At 31.1% G+C, this 14550-nt stretch overlaps 1 protein-coding gene across 1 annotated transcript; it reads left to right on the forward strand.

Annotated features, from left to right (window-relative positions):
* The first annotated feature begins 1556 nt into the window (after nt 1-1556).
* Nucleotides 1557-4521, forward strand: LOC112037165 (rust resistance kinase Lr10). The gene is given in 3 exon segments (XM_065775978.1): nt 1557-2267; nt 2269-2447; nt 3237-4521. Coding segments are annotated over 3 exon segments (1776 nt in total). The 5' UTR covers nt 1557-1782; the 3' UTR covers nt 4349-4521.
* The last annotated feature ends 10029 nt before the right edge of the window (nt 4522-14550 follow it).

A 14550-nucleotide genomic window follows, 5' to 3' on the forward strand; every position in this document is an offset into this window, starting at 1 on the left:
TTATATGTAAAACCGATGAAAGTCCGCTAGGTATGAGTAATCCAAAGTCAGCAAACTAAGTCCTAAATCGCTAGGACTCAATCAATTATATGTTGAACAATACAACCATGGACATCAAAAATTGCCACCTTGGCTTGAATTTGTCAAGTTGTAATAATAATAATAATAATAATAATAATAATATTATTATTATTATTATTATTATTATTATTATTATTATTATTAAATTGTTGTAATGTTCCTCTCAAAAAAAAGTTGTTTTGATGTTGGGAGGGCCAAAATTTTAATCAAACTTCATTTTATTTTTTATTGGAAGTTCTGTTTTAAACTTTATTTTATCTTAGACATATTTTATGATTTATCTTTTACGCTCCATTTGTTTTGATGGAAAACATTGTGTAAAAATAGTTTTTTGTGTTTTCCAGTATTTGGTAGCATTAGAAAAAATGAGTCAAAGTAAAACTATCTTTGGTCAACATAAAAAGTATGACTTATTTTTTGAGATTGTTTTCCACTTTTTTTTCTTTTTTTTTTTAAACAATTCTATCTCACAGTATACTAGAAAAGAGAAGTTAAAAGATTGTTTTTCAACTCATTTAAGGTTACTACTAAACATAAGAAAATAATATAGTTTTATAGAAAACATTTTTTTGAAAAATGACTCATTTTCTAAAAAATATTATTGCCGAAACATACAGGGCGTAAAAGATAATTCACTTAACTCTAATACATTTATATTTATATTTTTACATGAACAGTTAACAGTATTCTTCATTTTTTTTCTCAAAATTTTACCTATATTTTTGCAATTTAAACATGTTATATCGAATGATGTTCTCTTAAAATTTATATATTTTTATAATGAATAAATAATTTTAAGAGGATAGAAAGGAGTGCTATTCATAAATAAGTTTAGTGAATAAAAAATCAATAATACTATTGCAACACTCTTTCACACACACTTGACCACAATTTGGCAGAGCTAAGAAACTTTTCTAGGGGGGGCCAAGCTAAATATAAAAATCTACAAAATTATTATGCAAAAAAATATATATTATTATATAAGTTAACTTTAATTCAATAAAGTTGTGTTCTAGACTTCTAGGTTCTTTCATGGCACTAAAACTACTTATAATTGATAATCTTGGACAAAATTTTATAGCAGCCTATTTGTTTTACACACAATCAAAAAATAACTTGAAAACTCATTCCTATATTGATTGTCCTAATTTAGGATAACAGTGACCAAAAATATTTCCTCACTAAATTCCATCACCAAATATACATATTGTTGTAGTGACATGTAACAATTTCATAATTTAATTACTTAAACTACTGTCGAATAAACAAACAGAAAGTAACCATTGTTGTCAAATTAAATATAAAATAAAATATTCAGTCAAAAAAATATAACATAAAATATTAGAAAAGTTTCTAAGTCACTAATCAAATTAAACATTGTAGACGAAGTGGCGTCATCTACAAGAAGAAACAAACTATTAAATAGGGTGAGATTGTTTACCAAAAAAAATTGGGTGAGATTGCACCAGGCATTGCCTATGATACAGGTTGTAACACTGATCAGTATTCATCGTAGACAGCTCCCCTTATTGAATCTAAAGTCCAACAGAGTAAAATATAAATGGCCTCATAAGTCCCCCAGAAGCAAACCAAATCCATGAATTTTCACCCTGGTCTCTTTGGAGAAGTCAAAAGAGGTTAGTAGAAAAAATAAGTTGGTTTAGAAATCTAGGAGATTAAGGAGCTTGCCAGACCACAGATATGGAGATTTCTCACAGAATGGTTATCCCAACATTACTGCTGTTTGTGCTTTTCATCGTAGACCTTGGAGAATGCCACAATAGGAGTTCTGAATTACGGTGTGGATACCATGGCCCAGCCATCCGATTTCCTTTCCGACTCAAAGACAGGCAGCCTGCAGACCAGCAGCGTGGCTATCCTGGCTTTGATCTCTACTGCTCTGATAATAACCATACGGTGCTCGAGCTGCCTACTTCAGTTAAAACCTTTGTCAATTCCATTGATTACAAATCTCAGCAAATTAACGTAACCGTCTCAGATGGTTGCTTTCCACGAATAATCCGGGGACTCCATTTACCTTCTTCGCCTTTCCAATTCAAAACAGAAAATACTTATCTTTATAACTATGCCCTTTTCAATTGTACGCCTCGTACAGATACAAAGTTCAGTCCGATCCATTGTCTTAGTAGCCGTCGCCAACTAGTTTATGCTTTTCAATCGAATTATGACAAAGATGTATAGCGTTTCATCGGTTCCATCTGATATATGGAATTCTCCTTTTCTTGAATTGACATGGTCCGAACCGGCCAAGTGCGGACGCTGTGAAAGGAAAGGCAAGAAATGTAGATTCCAGAATAATAGCACTGATTTGAAAACTGAGTGCTTCGACCCCTACAAAGACAAAGGTATTGTATTCTGCCTAATTTCCACTTTTATGATCACCACAAGTTCTTCACGTTTAAAGCCTACATGTATTGATTTGATCAAGCTTAGTTATTTATAAATGCTCTGCTACTGTAATTTCCTTTATCCACCCATTTAAGTGTTGTTTTTCCAACCAAAAGAACATTATTTCAGAATTAGGTTAGTGTCTCGAAGAAAATTATGATGCACTCAAGGATTATAATGACGTGATATTCCCTCCTTCACATTAATGTAAGATTTACCCTGAATTTAAGATTTACCATGAATTAAATTAATAAAGCATGCTACTATGGTAGAAGATAAAGTACCAGTTATACTCCCAAAGTAGTACTAACTACTAAATGATTACTTGTGTCTCAAAATAACTGTAATTGGCTGATAGCTGGCCATTTGTTGGAACCAAACCTAGGGGTATCAACATAAATTTACCTAAAAGGATTAGCTTTTATTTTTAGAAGACTAAAAGGATTAGCTTAAGTGTGGTAATTGACTAATTGAGGGAAAACCGAAGCTATGCACATTAGATCTGTTAGAAGGTTAAGCATGGACACAAGCTCTGAATGCAAAATAACCTTGCTAATAGTAATACAATTTTACGCAATTATCTTTTGTTTTCTAATAAGTATAATTAGAAGCTGATTATGTTAAAATCTTTTACAGGTAGATTAACAAAAATAGTGGCTACCGGTGAGTTGTCTATCGGCCATTTGTAAGATATATTGTATATATTTTTAGTTTTCTTGGCTCATGAATTAATGTTTAACATGTAGTTTCCATCTTGGGGCCATTTCTTTTGGCACTAGCGGTCTATGCATTCTACCATGTCTATCGCTATGACAAAACAGAAAAGGAAAATCAAGCAAGGATTGAAAAGTTTTTGGAGGATTACAAAGCTCTCAAGCCCACAAGGTACTCATATGCCGATATTAAAAGGATTACAAATCAATTATCAGAGAAATTAGGTCAAGGAGCCTATGGAACAGTGTTCAAAGGAAAGCTTTCTAGCGAAATCCATGTTGCTGTGAAGATCCTAAACATTTTCAAGGGAGATGGGGAAGAATTCATAAATGAAGTGGGAACAATGGGTAAAATTCACCATGTTAATGTGGTTCGCTTGGTTGGGTTTTGTGCTGATGGATTTAGAAAAGCTCTAGTTTATGAGTTCTTACCAAATGATTCACTAGATAAATTCATTTCCCCAGTAGATTCTAACAGTTTCCTAGGTTGGGAAAAACTACATGACATTGCTCTTGGCATAGCAAAAGGAATTGAATATCTTCACCAAGGATGTGATCAGCAAATTCTCCATTTTGATATTAAACCTCATAATATTTTGCTAGACCAAAATTTCAATCCAAAAATTTCTGATTTTGGTCTAGCCAAGTTGTGTGCAAAGGATCAGAGTATAGTGTCCATGACCACAGCTAGGGGGACCATAGGTTACATTGCACCCGAAGTTTTCTCTAGGAATTTTGGGAAAGTGTCTTACAAATCAGATATTTATAGTTTTGGAATAGTGTTGCTTGAAATGGTTAGAGGGAGGAAAAATTTTGATGTAAATGTGGTGACCACTAGCCAAATATATTTCCCAGATCGAATCTATAATCTATTAGAGCAAAAGGAAGACCTACGAGTCTATGTTGAGGATAGTGTAGATGCTAAACTTGCAAAAAAATTAGCAATTGTGGGACTTTGGTGCATCCAGTGGCACCCAATAGATCGTCCTTCCGTGAAAAGTGTGGTTCAAATGTTTGAGGGAAAAGGAGATAAATTAACCATACCTCCTAATCCCTTTGCCTCTACAAGCTCAAGAAGAGTTAGTGAAAATATGCCTACAAAGCGTCTAATTCAAGAGTTAGAAGTCATCCCAGAATCAGACTAAATATGTATATATAGATTTTTTTTTATAAGATCAAACTAAATATTTAAATGATAATATAGGTTGCAATTATGTTGTATTTGAAGATTGAAATTATTAATATTGTGGTTATTGTAGGGATAGGTTTTTTGTATCAAGTATGAGCAAGGCAATGTATCTTTTAATTTCTTGTTGAGGTAGGCAAAAATTTAAGGTTTAAATTTTTATTTTTATTTTTAGAATTTCACTTTTTTTTTTTTTTTAAATAAAGCTTCATTCCTTATTTTGGAAAGTTTTTAAAAGTAGTCAAAATTGAGCCCTTATATGGAAAAGTATAAATTAAGATTTGTTTAAGAATTTTTTTTGGGTGAAATTTCCTATTTTTTAGCCTAATTGCGTGCTTAACACGAATGAAGTTTCCTAGTCGCACTAGGACTTCCTTAGAGCTTTCCAATATAACTTAGGAGTAATGCTATGAGTATTACAAGTTTTACTACATTGAACTTATATATTGATGTGTCACCAATCACATAAAACAATTCAAATATTTATTTACAAGGTGGTTTAAGTCCATCAATCATATTCATTGATGTAGAGGGAAATGATAAAGGCAAACTAAATGGAACTTGCTCAATTTCATACTTAGCAAGTGACCCCCATTGTAACTATCAAATTATCGACCAAAAAAAAAAAAAAAATTCTTAAATTTACACAACCTAATCTTTTATATATATATATATATATATATTCAATGATAGTTGGGGGTGACGGAATTTAAACCTTATATGTCTCTATTAATAACATTAGAATATGCTAGTTGAGTTACAAAGCTTTGGGCAATCCAAATCAAATAATACATAAATACTTAAGAATATACTATTCAAAATTGTTCACTAATCTTATCATCACCACAAAATAACCACGGAAAAAAAAATAAAAAAATAAAAATAAAAACTACACGTAAAGCATCTAATGTTATAAATCTCATCAGCTGGGCATGTGCAAGTAAAATATAAATAAATTTGGATCACCTACAAAAGATAACTAATTATTTAAAGCTTTAAAAATAAAACATAACATATTAGGTAAAGAAAAATAAAAGTAAATAATTATTATGAATTGCACTTTAATCTACTTAATATTAGTTGTAGATCTAACAACAAAAATATTCATACTTAAGAATTGCATCATAAGTTAGTGACTAATTTCTTCAATATTTTCACTTACAATATAAAATTTTAATATTATTTTAGTATACAACAAAATTGGGTCAATTAAGAACTAAAATTTTATATCTATGACTATGCTCTTGGCTTAAATATTACCTTCAAACCCATGGAACTAGGTTCGAGTGCAAATCAAAAGATAATATCAATACTAAATAAGATATTTATCTCAAAGTGAAAATAAACAAAAGAAAAAGGCCCAAAAAAGGTTTCCTGTGTTAGTCTATTGCTGTAATTTTTTTAACAGAGTTTCAACCTATTATTATAATTGTGAATGATATCCTTTCAGTTGTAAATTTTTTTGAGGATATATTTTTCTCTTTTGTTAAAAGAAAGTCAATTCTTCGACCCATCTCTTAGCCCTTTGGGCCGCCTTCTGGCATAGATCTGGGCCTGTTCCCCTCTCCTGGCCTCCTACTATTAATGTAGCTTAAGCTTTGGAAAGAGATGGATCGGGGCCAGTTCTGCCTTTTGTTTGTAGTTGGTTGGTTTTGGCCTTCTTTGAAATAAGATGAGATGATTCAGCAAAAAAAAAAAAAAAGTAAACACAGAAATGTGGGTTCGGACTGAACATCTTTTGGGCCAGGTTCTAGCCCAAGGATTTCTCCTGGGGTCTATTGGGCTTGGGCTTGGGCTTGGTCTTGGGCCTCAAGAGCCCCACTTTACCCCCTCCAGCGTTGCTTTGTTCAATTGTTTGCCAATTGAAATAATCTACTATTGTTTTTACGAGTCCCAACTAGCTTCTGGCATTGGCCGATGAGCTCTATGATCTTGTCCTGGCAATTACTACTTAGGTTTAGGACTTTTTTATAGTCTTTTAAATGAAACATATAGCTTATGTCATGGATGTTGTTGTAGGTAGATGGGGCACAATGATAATTCTCCATAACAGTTTCATGTTCTTGGTGACAAGCATCATATATTTATAATGGCTGAGAGTCTTGTAAGGAAAGGCATTACTCTTGCCACACACAGAGATCACGTTCCAACAAGCTCAGTGCTACAAAAAAGAAAACATATAGGAGGAATGGAATGCATCTTATGTGGAGCAGAGGAAAGACTTGGCCCATCAAATTCCTTGAAATAAACTTTTAATGCATCTCAAGCTGGATTAAATTGGTTATCCAGCCAAAAGATAGCCTAAGAATTACAAAAAAAGAGGCGATGAATATCACCATATTCATAGTAATCTGTTGTGGCACTACTTGGATGATAAGGAAAAAGATGTTGAGACAAAAATTAAAAAAGAGAAGAAATAAACCTTATGAAATTGAAACTTAGTCATTGATGTGCATGAAATTTATATAATAAGTACCCTCATATTTGCATATTTTACCTCATTTTTATGATTAATTTGTGACTAATTATAATCTATCTTTGTTTTATAGGTTATAAAGGCTTTGCATGTTTACAAGAATTAGTGGAAGACAAGAAAAATGAAGAAGAAGCAGAGCGAGTGAAGTGTAATTGACTATGCTGAAACAATGAGGTGGGGCCAATTGATTTAAGAAGCCAACTTGTAGAGAATTGAAATTTGCAAGGCTAGAAAGCGTGAAGTGTCAGATAAGGAAAAGTAAATACAAGAAGTGTGCATGTTTGTGGGCTTTCTCTAAACCAACAATTCTCTATAACTTCACCGACATACAAGAATCAAACAAGAAATTTCTATTGGGCCACTTCGGTTTTGGTCTTTGTAAAGAAAAGCCTTAGGTCAGCCGTGTGTCGTGTGATTATAAATGAGCAAATTAACACATTAGAAAGGGAGGCTAGTCCGAATTGTATTAGGAGTTATTTTTCTTATATAATGCTTTAGGTTAGTTTGTTTAAGGGAGGCGGCTAGGACTGGAGTGCAAGCAGCAGAGCGTGGTTTTCTTTTATGACTCTTCTCAAGCACTGTGTCTATTTCTTTTTCTATTTTATTTGTCTAAGTTTAATGTTTAGTATTTTATTTTTTTGTTTTCTTTCAATTACCATGAGTAGCTAAACTTATAATTAAGGTTGAGGATGAAACCTTGTTAAAGATTATTAGTAATATTTATGTGATTTAATTTTTCCCACAATAGCTGTTCTTTAATGATTTAAATTGTTCTTGCTTCATATCAATTGACTAAGATGGGATTCTAGATATGAGTTCAATCATGTTTTTCTCATGATTTAGGATTTTTCTTAATTAATTGAATGCTTGGTTTATTAATTCTTGATTATAAAATTGGATATCGTTTGTGATTTGTCTATCAATGGATACAATTTATGATTTGATTTTTAGAATTGGATATATTTTGTAATCTGTTTGGCTACGGATACAATTGATGATTTGATTTTATACTTAAGAAGCAAAGAAGAACATGCTTTTGATTTTTAAAATAAGTATTTTAATGAGAATATTTTCCATGGTAACAAGATTGATTTCTAGATTATCATGTAGTGAGTTAGGAAAAATTAATGATCATAAATATATGCTGATAAATTTGCAAGGTGGATTCCAAAACCTTAATTCATTTCCCTTGATTGTTTACATCTTTTTATTGCTTTATATCTTTTGCTTAGTTTAACTATTTGCTTAATTTTATTATTTGCTTAGTTTATTTAATTTCAAAAAAACCAATAAAGGCGGATTCCAAAACCTTAATTCCTTTCCCTTGATTGTTTACATCTTTTTATTGCTTTATATCTTTTGCTTAGTTTAACTATTTGCTTAATTTTATTATTTGCTTAGTTTATTTAATTTCAAAACAACCAATTTTTATTAAACTAGATTAGGATTAATTTGGTTAAGGTTTAATTAATTTTCCTACGTTCATTCAAGTCCCTATGGGTTCGACCTCGTTCTTGTCAAACTATACTTCGGTACGGTTTGTACACTTGCGAGTATTTTAAAATTTCACAACAGTCATCTTTACTTTACATTTAATCTCCTCTTTACCTACTAATCCATGTGTACACCCTATGGGTCACAAGTCGAGTAAAACCTGACTTGATTTCTAACAAAATTAAAATTAATTTACTATATAGAGATCTTGAAAAAAGAGTGTTTGGGAAAAATCGTTTACATGCCTTATAATCACATTCTTAAATAAAATGAGCATAAAAAAAATTTAAAAAAAAAAATTGTAAGATTCAATTATAAAATAAGAAAGGATCATTCCAAAAATAAAGTTACCATCCAAATTTTAAAAATTATTTAATTTATTTTTGTCTTTTGAGCTTTAGCCATTTGGAGACTATTATCAATTTTATCATAAAAAGCTTACGAAATAATGTGTAAATTAACACAGTGGTTCATAAAACCCATATAATAAAATTAAAACTATCTCTAATAACAATTTTAACTTTTCTTTTCCATCATAAAACAAACAATTTATTGTCAAATTTTATACTCACACAAACAAACTATTGATTGCCCAACCACCCAATATGAAGCAAATGCAAACCCACCCAACCTCGGGCAAAAAGCATCTGAATGGGCCAGGTTGAAGAAAATTTATAAAATTACAATCAAGCACTCAAGCCCAATATCAGGTTTGAAAGTGCAGCCCGAATCACCTAGGCCCACATACCAAGATCATTAAAGCCAAACTTACTAATTATCGTGCATAACGTTGCAAAATAATTTTTAAATATATAAATAGTACTGTAGAATCCAGTTTTTATTTAGAACACGTTTGGTACATTGTAATGATTATTACATGGAAATAAGAATAAGTATTACAAGGAATACATTAAGTTGGAATGTAATAAGTATTACTACTCATTAATTTGGTGATCATTTAGGAATAAAATCTTGAATATGCATCCACAATTTAGTAAAGTATAAAAAGAAAGTGTAATTAAATAATTTTTAAGTCAAATTTCCTAAAATACACTTATTTTAGGGTGTTCAAAATAGAGTTAATAATTAACAAAAAGAAAATTTTATTTTCTTTCCTTTTGAAGATATGGCAACTAATGGCTTTTTAGGAAATTTTTTTAAAAAGTTATTACATAAGGTAAATGAATAGATATTCAGTACTTTTGATAAGGAATAGTTATTCTTCATTTTGAAGAATAGCTATTCATAAAGAATAACTATTCATTGTAATAAAAACGTAACCAAACAACTGAATAGTTATGCCATATGAATATCTATTACATTACAGTGTCTATTACAGTCTACCAAACGTGACCTTAAAATTTGCTTAATTCCGTATTTGTGGGTCCCGTAAACAGTGTACGAAACCTACAGAAAAACGTCAAACGCACCCATAGAAAAACGTCAAACACACTAAACTTACAATTTTTAGTAACATCTAAACTCACACATAGTGTGCGTTTGGATAGCAAACGTGCCTAGCATTTGCGTCCAAATCTGGGTCTCATGCACTGTTCACGGGGCCCACAAACCTCTTTTTTTCAGCAAATTTTTTATTAAAAATAGGTCTCATGGCACTATTCACACATTTAAAAATTATTTTGCTAAGCAGTATCCAAACACACCCATAAAGTGCGTTTTGGGACCAAATTCTAGACGTGACTCAAGAACTGAGAATTGTTTGCCTAAATCATGCCAATTATATACAAGACCATCAAAATGGAACCCTAATAGAAATATAATGATGTTTATAAGCTTGGACCGGTAGTGATTGTTTTTGTCTTTGATATGCTCGCATGTGTATGTGCATAAATTGGGTAATGGCTTACTGGCTTCTAGGGTATTTGAATATAAAATAAGGTCAATTGTGATATCTTGGATTTATGGACAACTTGAGGTTTAACAATAATTCAAAAATACAAGAAATTAAGGCCAACAATTGCATTTTTGAATTTAAAAAGAAAGACAACGTAGTTAATAAATGTATGTGTATTAGTCTTTTTTAGTCTTGTAAATGTTGTTGTTGTTGTGTTTTTTTTTTTTTTTTTTTTTTTTTTTTTTTTTTTTTTTTTTTTTTTTTTTTTTAATTATTAAATATATAATATATATTAAATATGGGTGGATCGGGTCGAGTCAGGTTTGGCGGGTTTGTAATTTTATGACCCAAACCCAACCCGACCCGCTATAAAAAAAAAATTTGTAACCCAACCTAACCCATCGAACCCTAAAAACCGACCCAACCCGGCGGGTTGGGTTGGGTTTGGCAGGTCGGTGGGTTTTCTGCACACCCCTAAAAATAACCACGCAAAAAAAAAAGAAAATTTAAAAATAAAAACTACACGTAAAGCATCTAATGTTATAAATCTCATCAGCTGGGCATGTGCAAGTAAAATATAAATAAATTTGGATCACTTACAAAAGATAACTAATTATTTTAAAGCTGGGTTGGGTTGGGTTTGGCGGGTCGATGGGTTTTCTGCACACCCCTAAAAATAACCACGCAAAAAAAAAAAAATTTAAAATAAAAACTACACGTAAAGCATCTAATGTTATAAATCTCATCAGCTGGGCATGTGCAAGTAAAATATAAATAAATTTGGATCACTTACAAAAGATAACTAATTATTTAAAGCTTTAAAAATAAAACATAACATATTAGGTAAAGAAAAATAAAAGAAAATAATTATTATGAATTGCACTTTAATCTACTTAATATTAGTTGTAGATCTAACAACAAAAATATTCATACTTAAGAATTGCATCATAAGTTAGTGACTAATTTCTTCAGTATTTTCACTTACAATATAAAATTTTAATATTATTTTAGTATACAATAAAATTGGGTCAATTAAGAACTAAAATTTTATATCTATGACTATTCTCTTGGCTTAAATATTACCTTCAAACCCATGGAACTAGGTTCGAGTGCAAATCAAAAGATGATATCAATACTAAATAAGATATTTATCTCAAAGTGAAAATAAACAAAAGAAAAAGGCCCAAAAAAAAGTTTCTTGTGTTAGTCTATTACTGTAATTTCATTTTAGAGAGTTTTAACCTATTATTATAATTGTGAATGATATCCTTTCGGTTTTAAATTTTTTTGAGGATATATTTTTCTCTTCTGTTAAAAGAGAAGTCAATTCTTCGACTCATCTCTTAGCCCTTTGGAAAGAGATGGATCGGGGCCAGTTCTGCCTTTTGCTTGTAGTTGGTTGGTTTTGGCCTTCTTTGAAATAAGATGAGATTATTCAGCAAAAAAAAAAAAAAAAGTAAACACAGAAATGTGGTTTCGGACTGAACATCTTTTGGGCCAGGTTCTGGCCCAAGGATTTCTCCTGGGGTCTATTGGGCTTGGGCGTGGGCTTGGGCCTCAAGAGCCCCACTTTACCCCCTCCAGCGTTGCTTTGTTCAATTGTTTGCCAATTGAAATAATCTACTATTGTTTTTACGAGTCCCAACTAGCTTCTGGCATTGGCGAACGAGCTCTATGATCTTGTCTTGGCAATTACTACTTAGGTTTAGGACTTTTTTATAGTCTTTTAAATGAAACAAATAGCTTATGTCATGGATGTTGTTGTAGGTAGATGGGGCACAATGATAATTCTCCATAACAGTTTCATGTTCTTGGTGACAAGCATCATATATTTATAATGGCTGAGAGTCTTTCCTCTGCATCTTATGTGGAGCAGAGGAAAGACTGGCCCATCAAATTCCTTGAAATAAACTTTTAATGCATCTCAAGCTAGATTAAATTGGTTATCCAGCGAAAAGATAGCCTAAGAATTACAAAAAAAGAGGCGATAAATATCACCATATTCATAGTAATCTGTTGTGGCACTACTTGGATGATAAGGAAAAAGATGTTGAGACAAAAATTAAAAAAGAGAAGAAATAGATCTTATGAAATTGAAACTTAGTCATCTTTACTTTACATTTAATCTCCTCTTTACCTACTAATCCATGTGGACACCCTATGGGTCACAAGTCGAGTAAAACCCGACTTGATTTCTAACAAAATTAAAATTAATTTACTATATAGAGGTCTTGATAAAAGAGTGTTTGGGAAAAGTTGTTTACACACTTTATAATCACATTCTTAAATAACATGAGCATAAAAAATAAAAATAAAAATAAAAAAAATTGTAAGATTCAATTATAAAATAAGAAAGGATCATTCCAAAAATAAAGTCATCATCCAAATTTTAAAAATTATTTAATTTATTTTTGTCTTTTGAGCTTTGGCCATTTGGAGACTGTTATCAATTTTATCATAAAAAGCTTACGAAATCACGTGTAAATTAACACAGTGGTTCATAAAACCCATATAATAAAATTAAAACTATCTCTAATAACAATTTTAACTTTTCTTTTCCATCATAAAACAAACAATTTATTGTCAAATTTTATACTCACACAAACAAACTACTGATTGCCCAACCACCCAATATGAAGCAAATGCAAACCCACCCAACCTCGGGCAAAAAGCATCTGAATGGGCCAGGTTGAAGAAAATTTATAAAATTACAATCAAGCACTCAAGCCCAATATCAGGTTTGAAAGTGCAGGCCGAATCACCTAGCCCCACATACCAAGATCATTAAAGCAAAACTTACTAATTATCTGTGCATACTGTAGTAAAATAATTTTTAAATATATAAATAGTACTGTAGAATCCAGTTTGTACTTAAAATTTGCTTAATTTCGTACTTGTGGGTCCTGTAAACAGCTTACGGGACCCACAGAAAAACGTTAAACGCACTAAACTTTCAGTTTTTAGTAACATCTAAACTCACACAGTGTACGTGTCTGGCATTTGCATCCAAATCTAGGTCTCATGCACTGTTCACGGGACCCACAAACCTCTTTTTTCAACAAAATTTTCATTAAAAATAGGTCTCATGGCACTATTCACATATTTAAAAATTATTTTGCTACAGTGTTTTCAGTTTTCAGCAATAAGCAGTATCCAAATACACCCATAGAGTGCGTTTTGGGACCAAATTCTAGACGTGACTCAAGAACTGAGAATTGTTTGCCTAAATCATGCCAATTATATATAAGACCATCAAAATGGAACCCTAATAAAAATATAATGATGTTTATAAGCTTGGACCGGTAGTGATTGTTTTTATCTTTGATATGCTCGCATGTGTATGTGCATAAATTGGGTAATGGCTTACTGGCTTATAGGGTATTTGAATATAAAATAAGGTCAATTGTGATATCTTGGATTTATGGACAACTTGAGGTTTAACAATAATTCAAAAATACAAGAAATTAAGGCCAACAATTGCATTTTTTAATTTAAAAAGAAAGACAACGTAGTTAATAAATGTATGTGTATTAGTCTTGTAAATGTTTTTTTTTTTTTTTTGAGGTAATTGATGTTGATTATCAACATAAAGTTTACATTACACGTGCACATATTAATCGAAATAAGTTTCAATTTGGATTTAGATAAATTAGATAACAAATAAAAACCATATTAAAGTTGACCAATTTAGATCAAAACTAAACAATTTATATGGTTTACCAAATTAACCTTAAATTTGATGTCCAATTTTCTATTTGTGTTGGCCCTAACCAAGTTCCATTTCTAGCTAGTCTCTCTCTCTCTCTTTTTCTTTTTTTTTTCTTTTTTTTGTCCCAAGAAAAGGCTTTATAGAAAATTAACAAAACAAAGTAATACAAAAAACCAAGAGCACCCTTAGCCTGGCAAGGAATAGCTCTGGATTCAAATGGACAAAGTTTCCTCCAAACATTTTTAGAGTAATATCTTGCAATTCATTATATGAGGTTTGTAAAACTATCCACATATATTATTTGAAAAAATACATAACTTATCAAATAGATCATATACAAAAAATATACATAAATAATTTTATCAATCATCACGTAATAGGTTGAAGAAATATCCCTCCAAAACCGGTTTAGAAATAAACTTTTTCTCATTCAAAAAATAGTTAAAACTTAGAATTATAAGAAAGAGTCATTGCAATTACAGCTATGACAACAAACTGTAAAATTATTATGGATAGGGAAAAATCCCAAATCTCTCTCACTAGTTAGTTGATTTCCCGCACGGGGATCATGCATGTTGTTTCTAGTCTTCTTACTATGGAATTGAGTTTTATACAATCAGTATTAGG

The sequence above is a fragment of the Quercus suber genome, unplaced genomic scaffold (assembly GCF_002906115.3).
Source record: "Quercus suber isolate HL8 unplaced genomic scaffold, Cork oak 2.0 scaffold_124, whole genome shotgun sequence".
Taxonomy (NCBI): Eukaryota; Viridiplantae; Streptophyta; class Magnoliopsida; order Fagales; family Fagaceae; genus Quercus; species Quercus suber.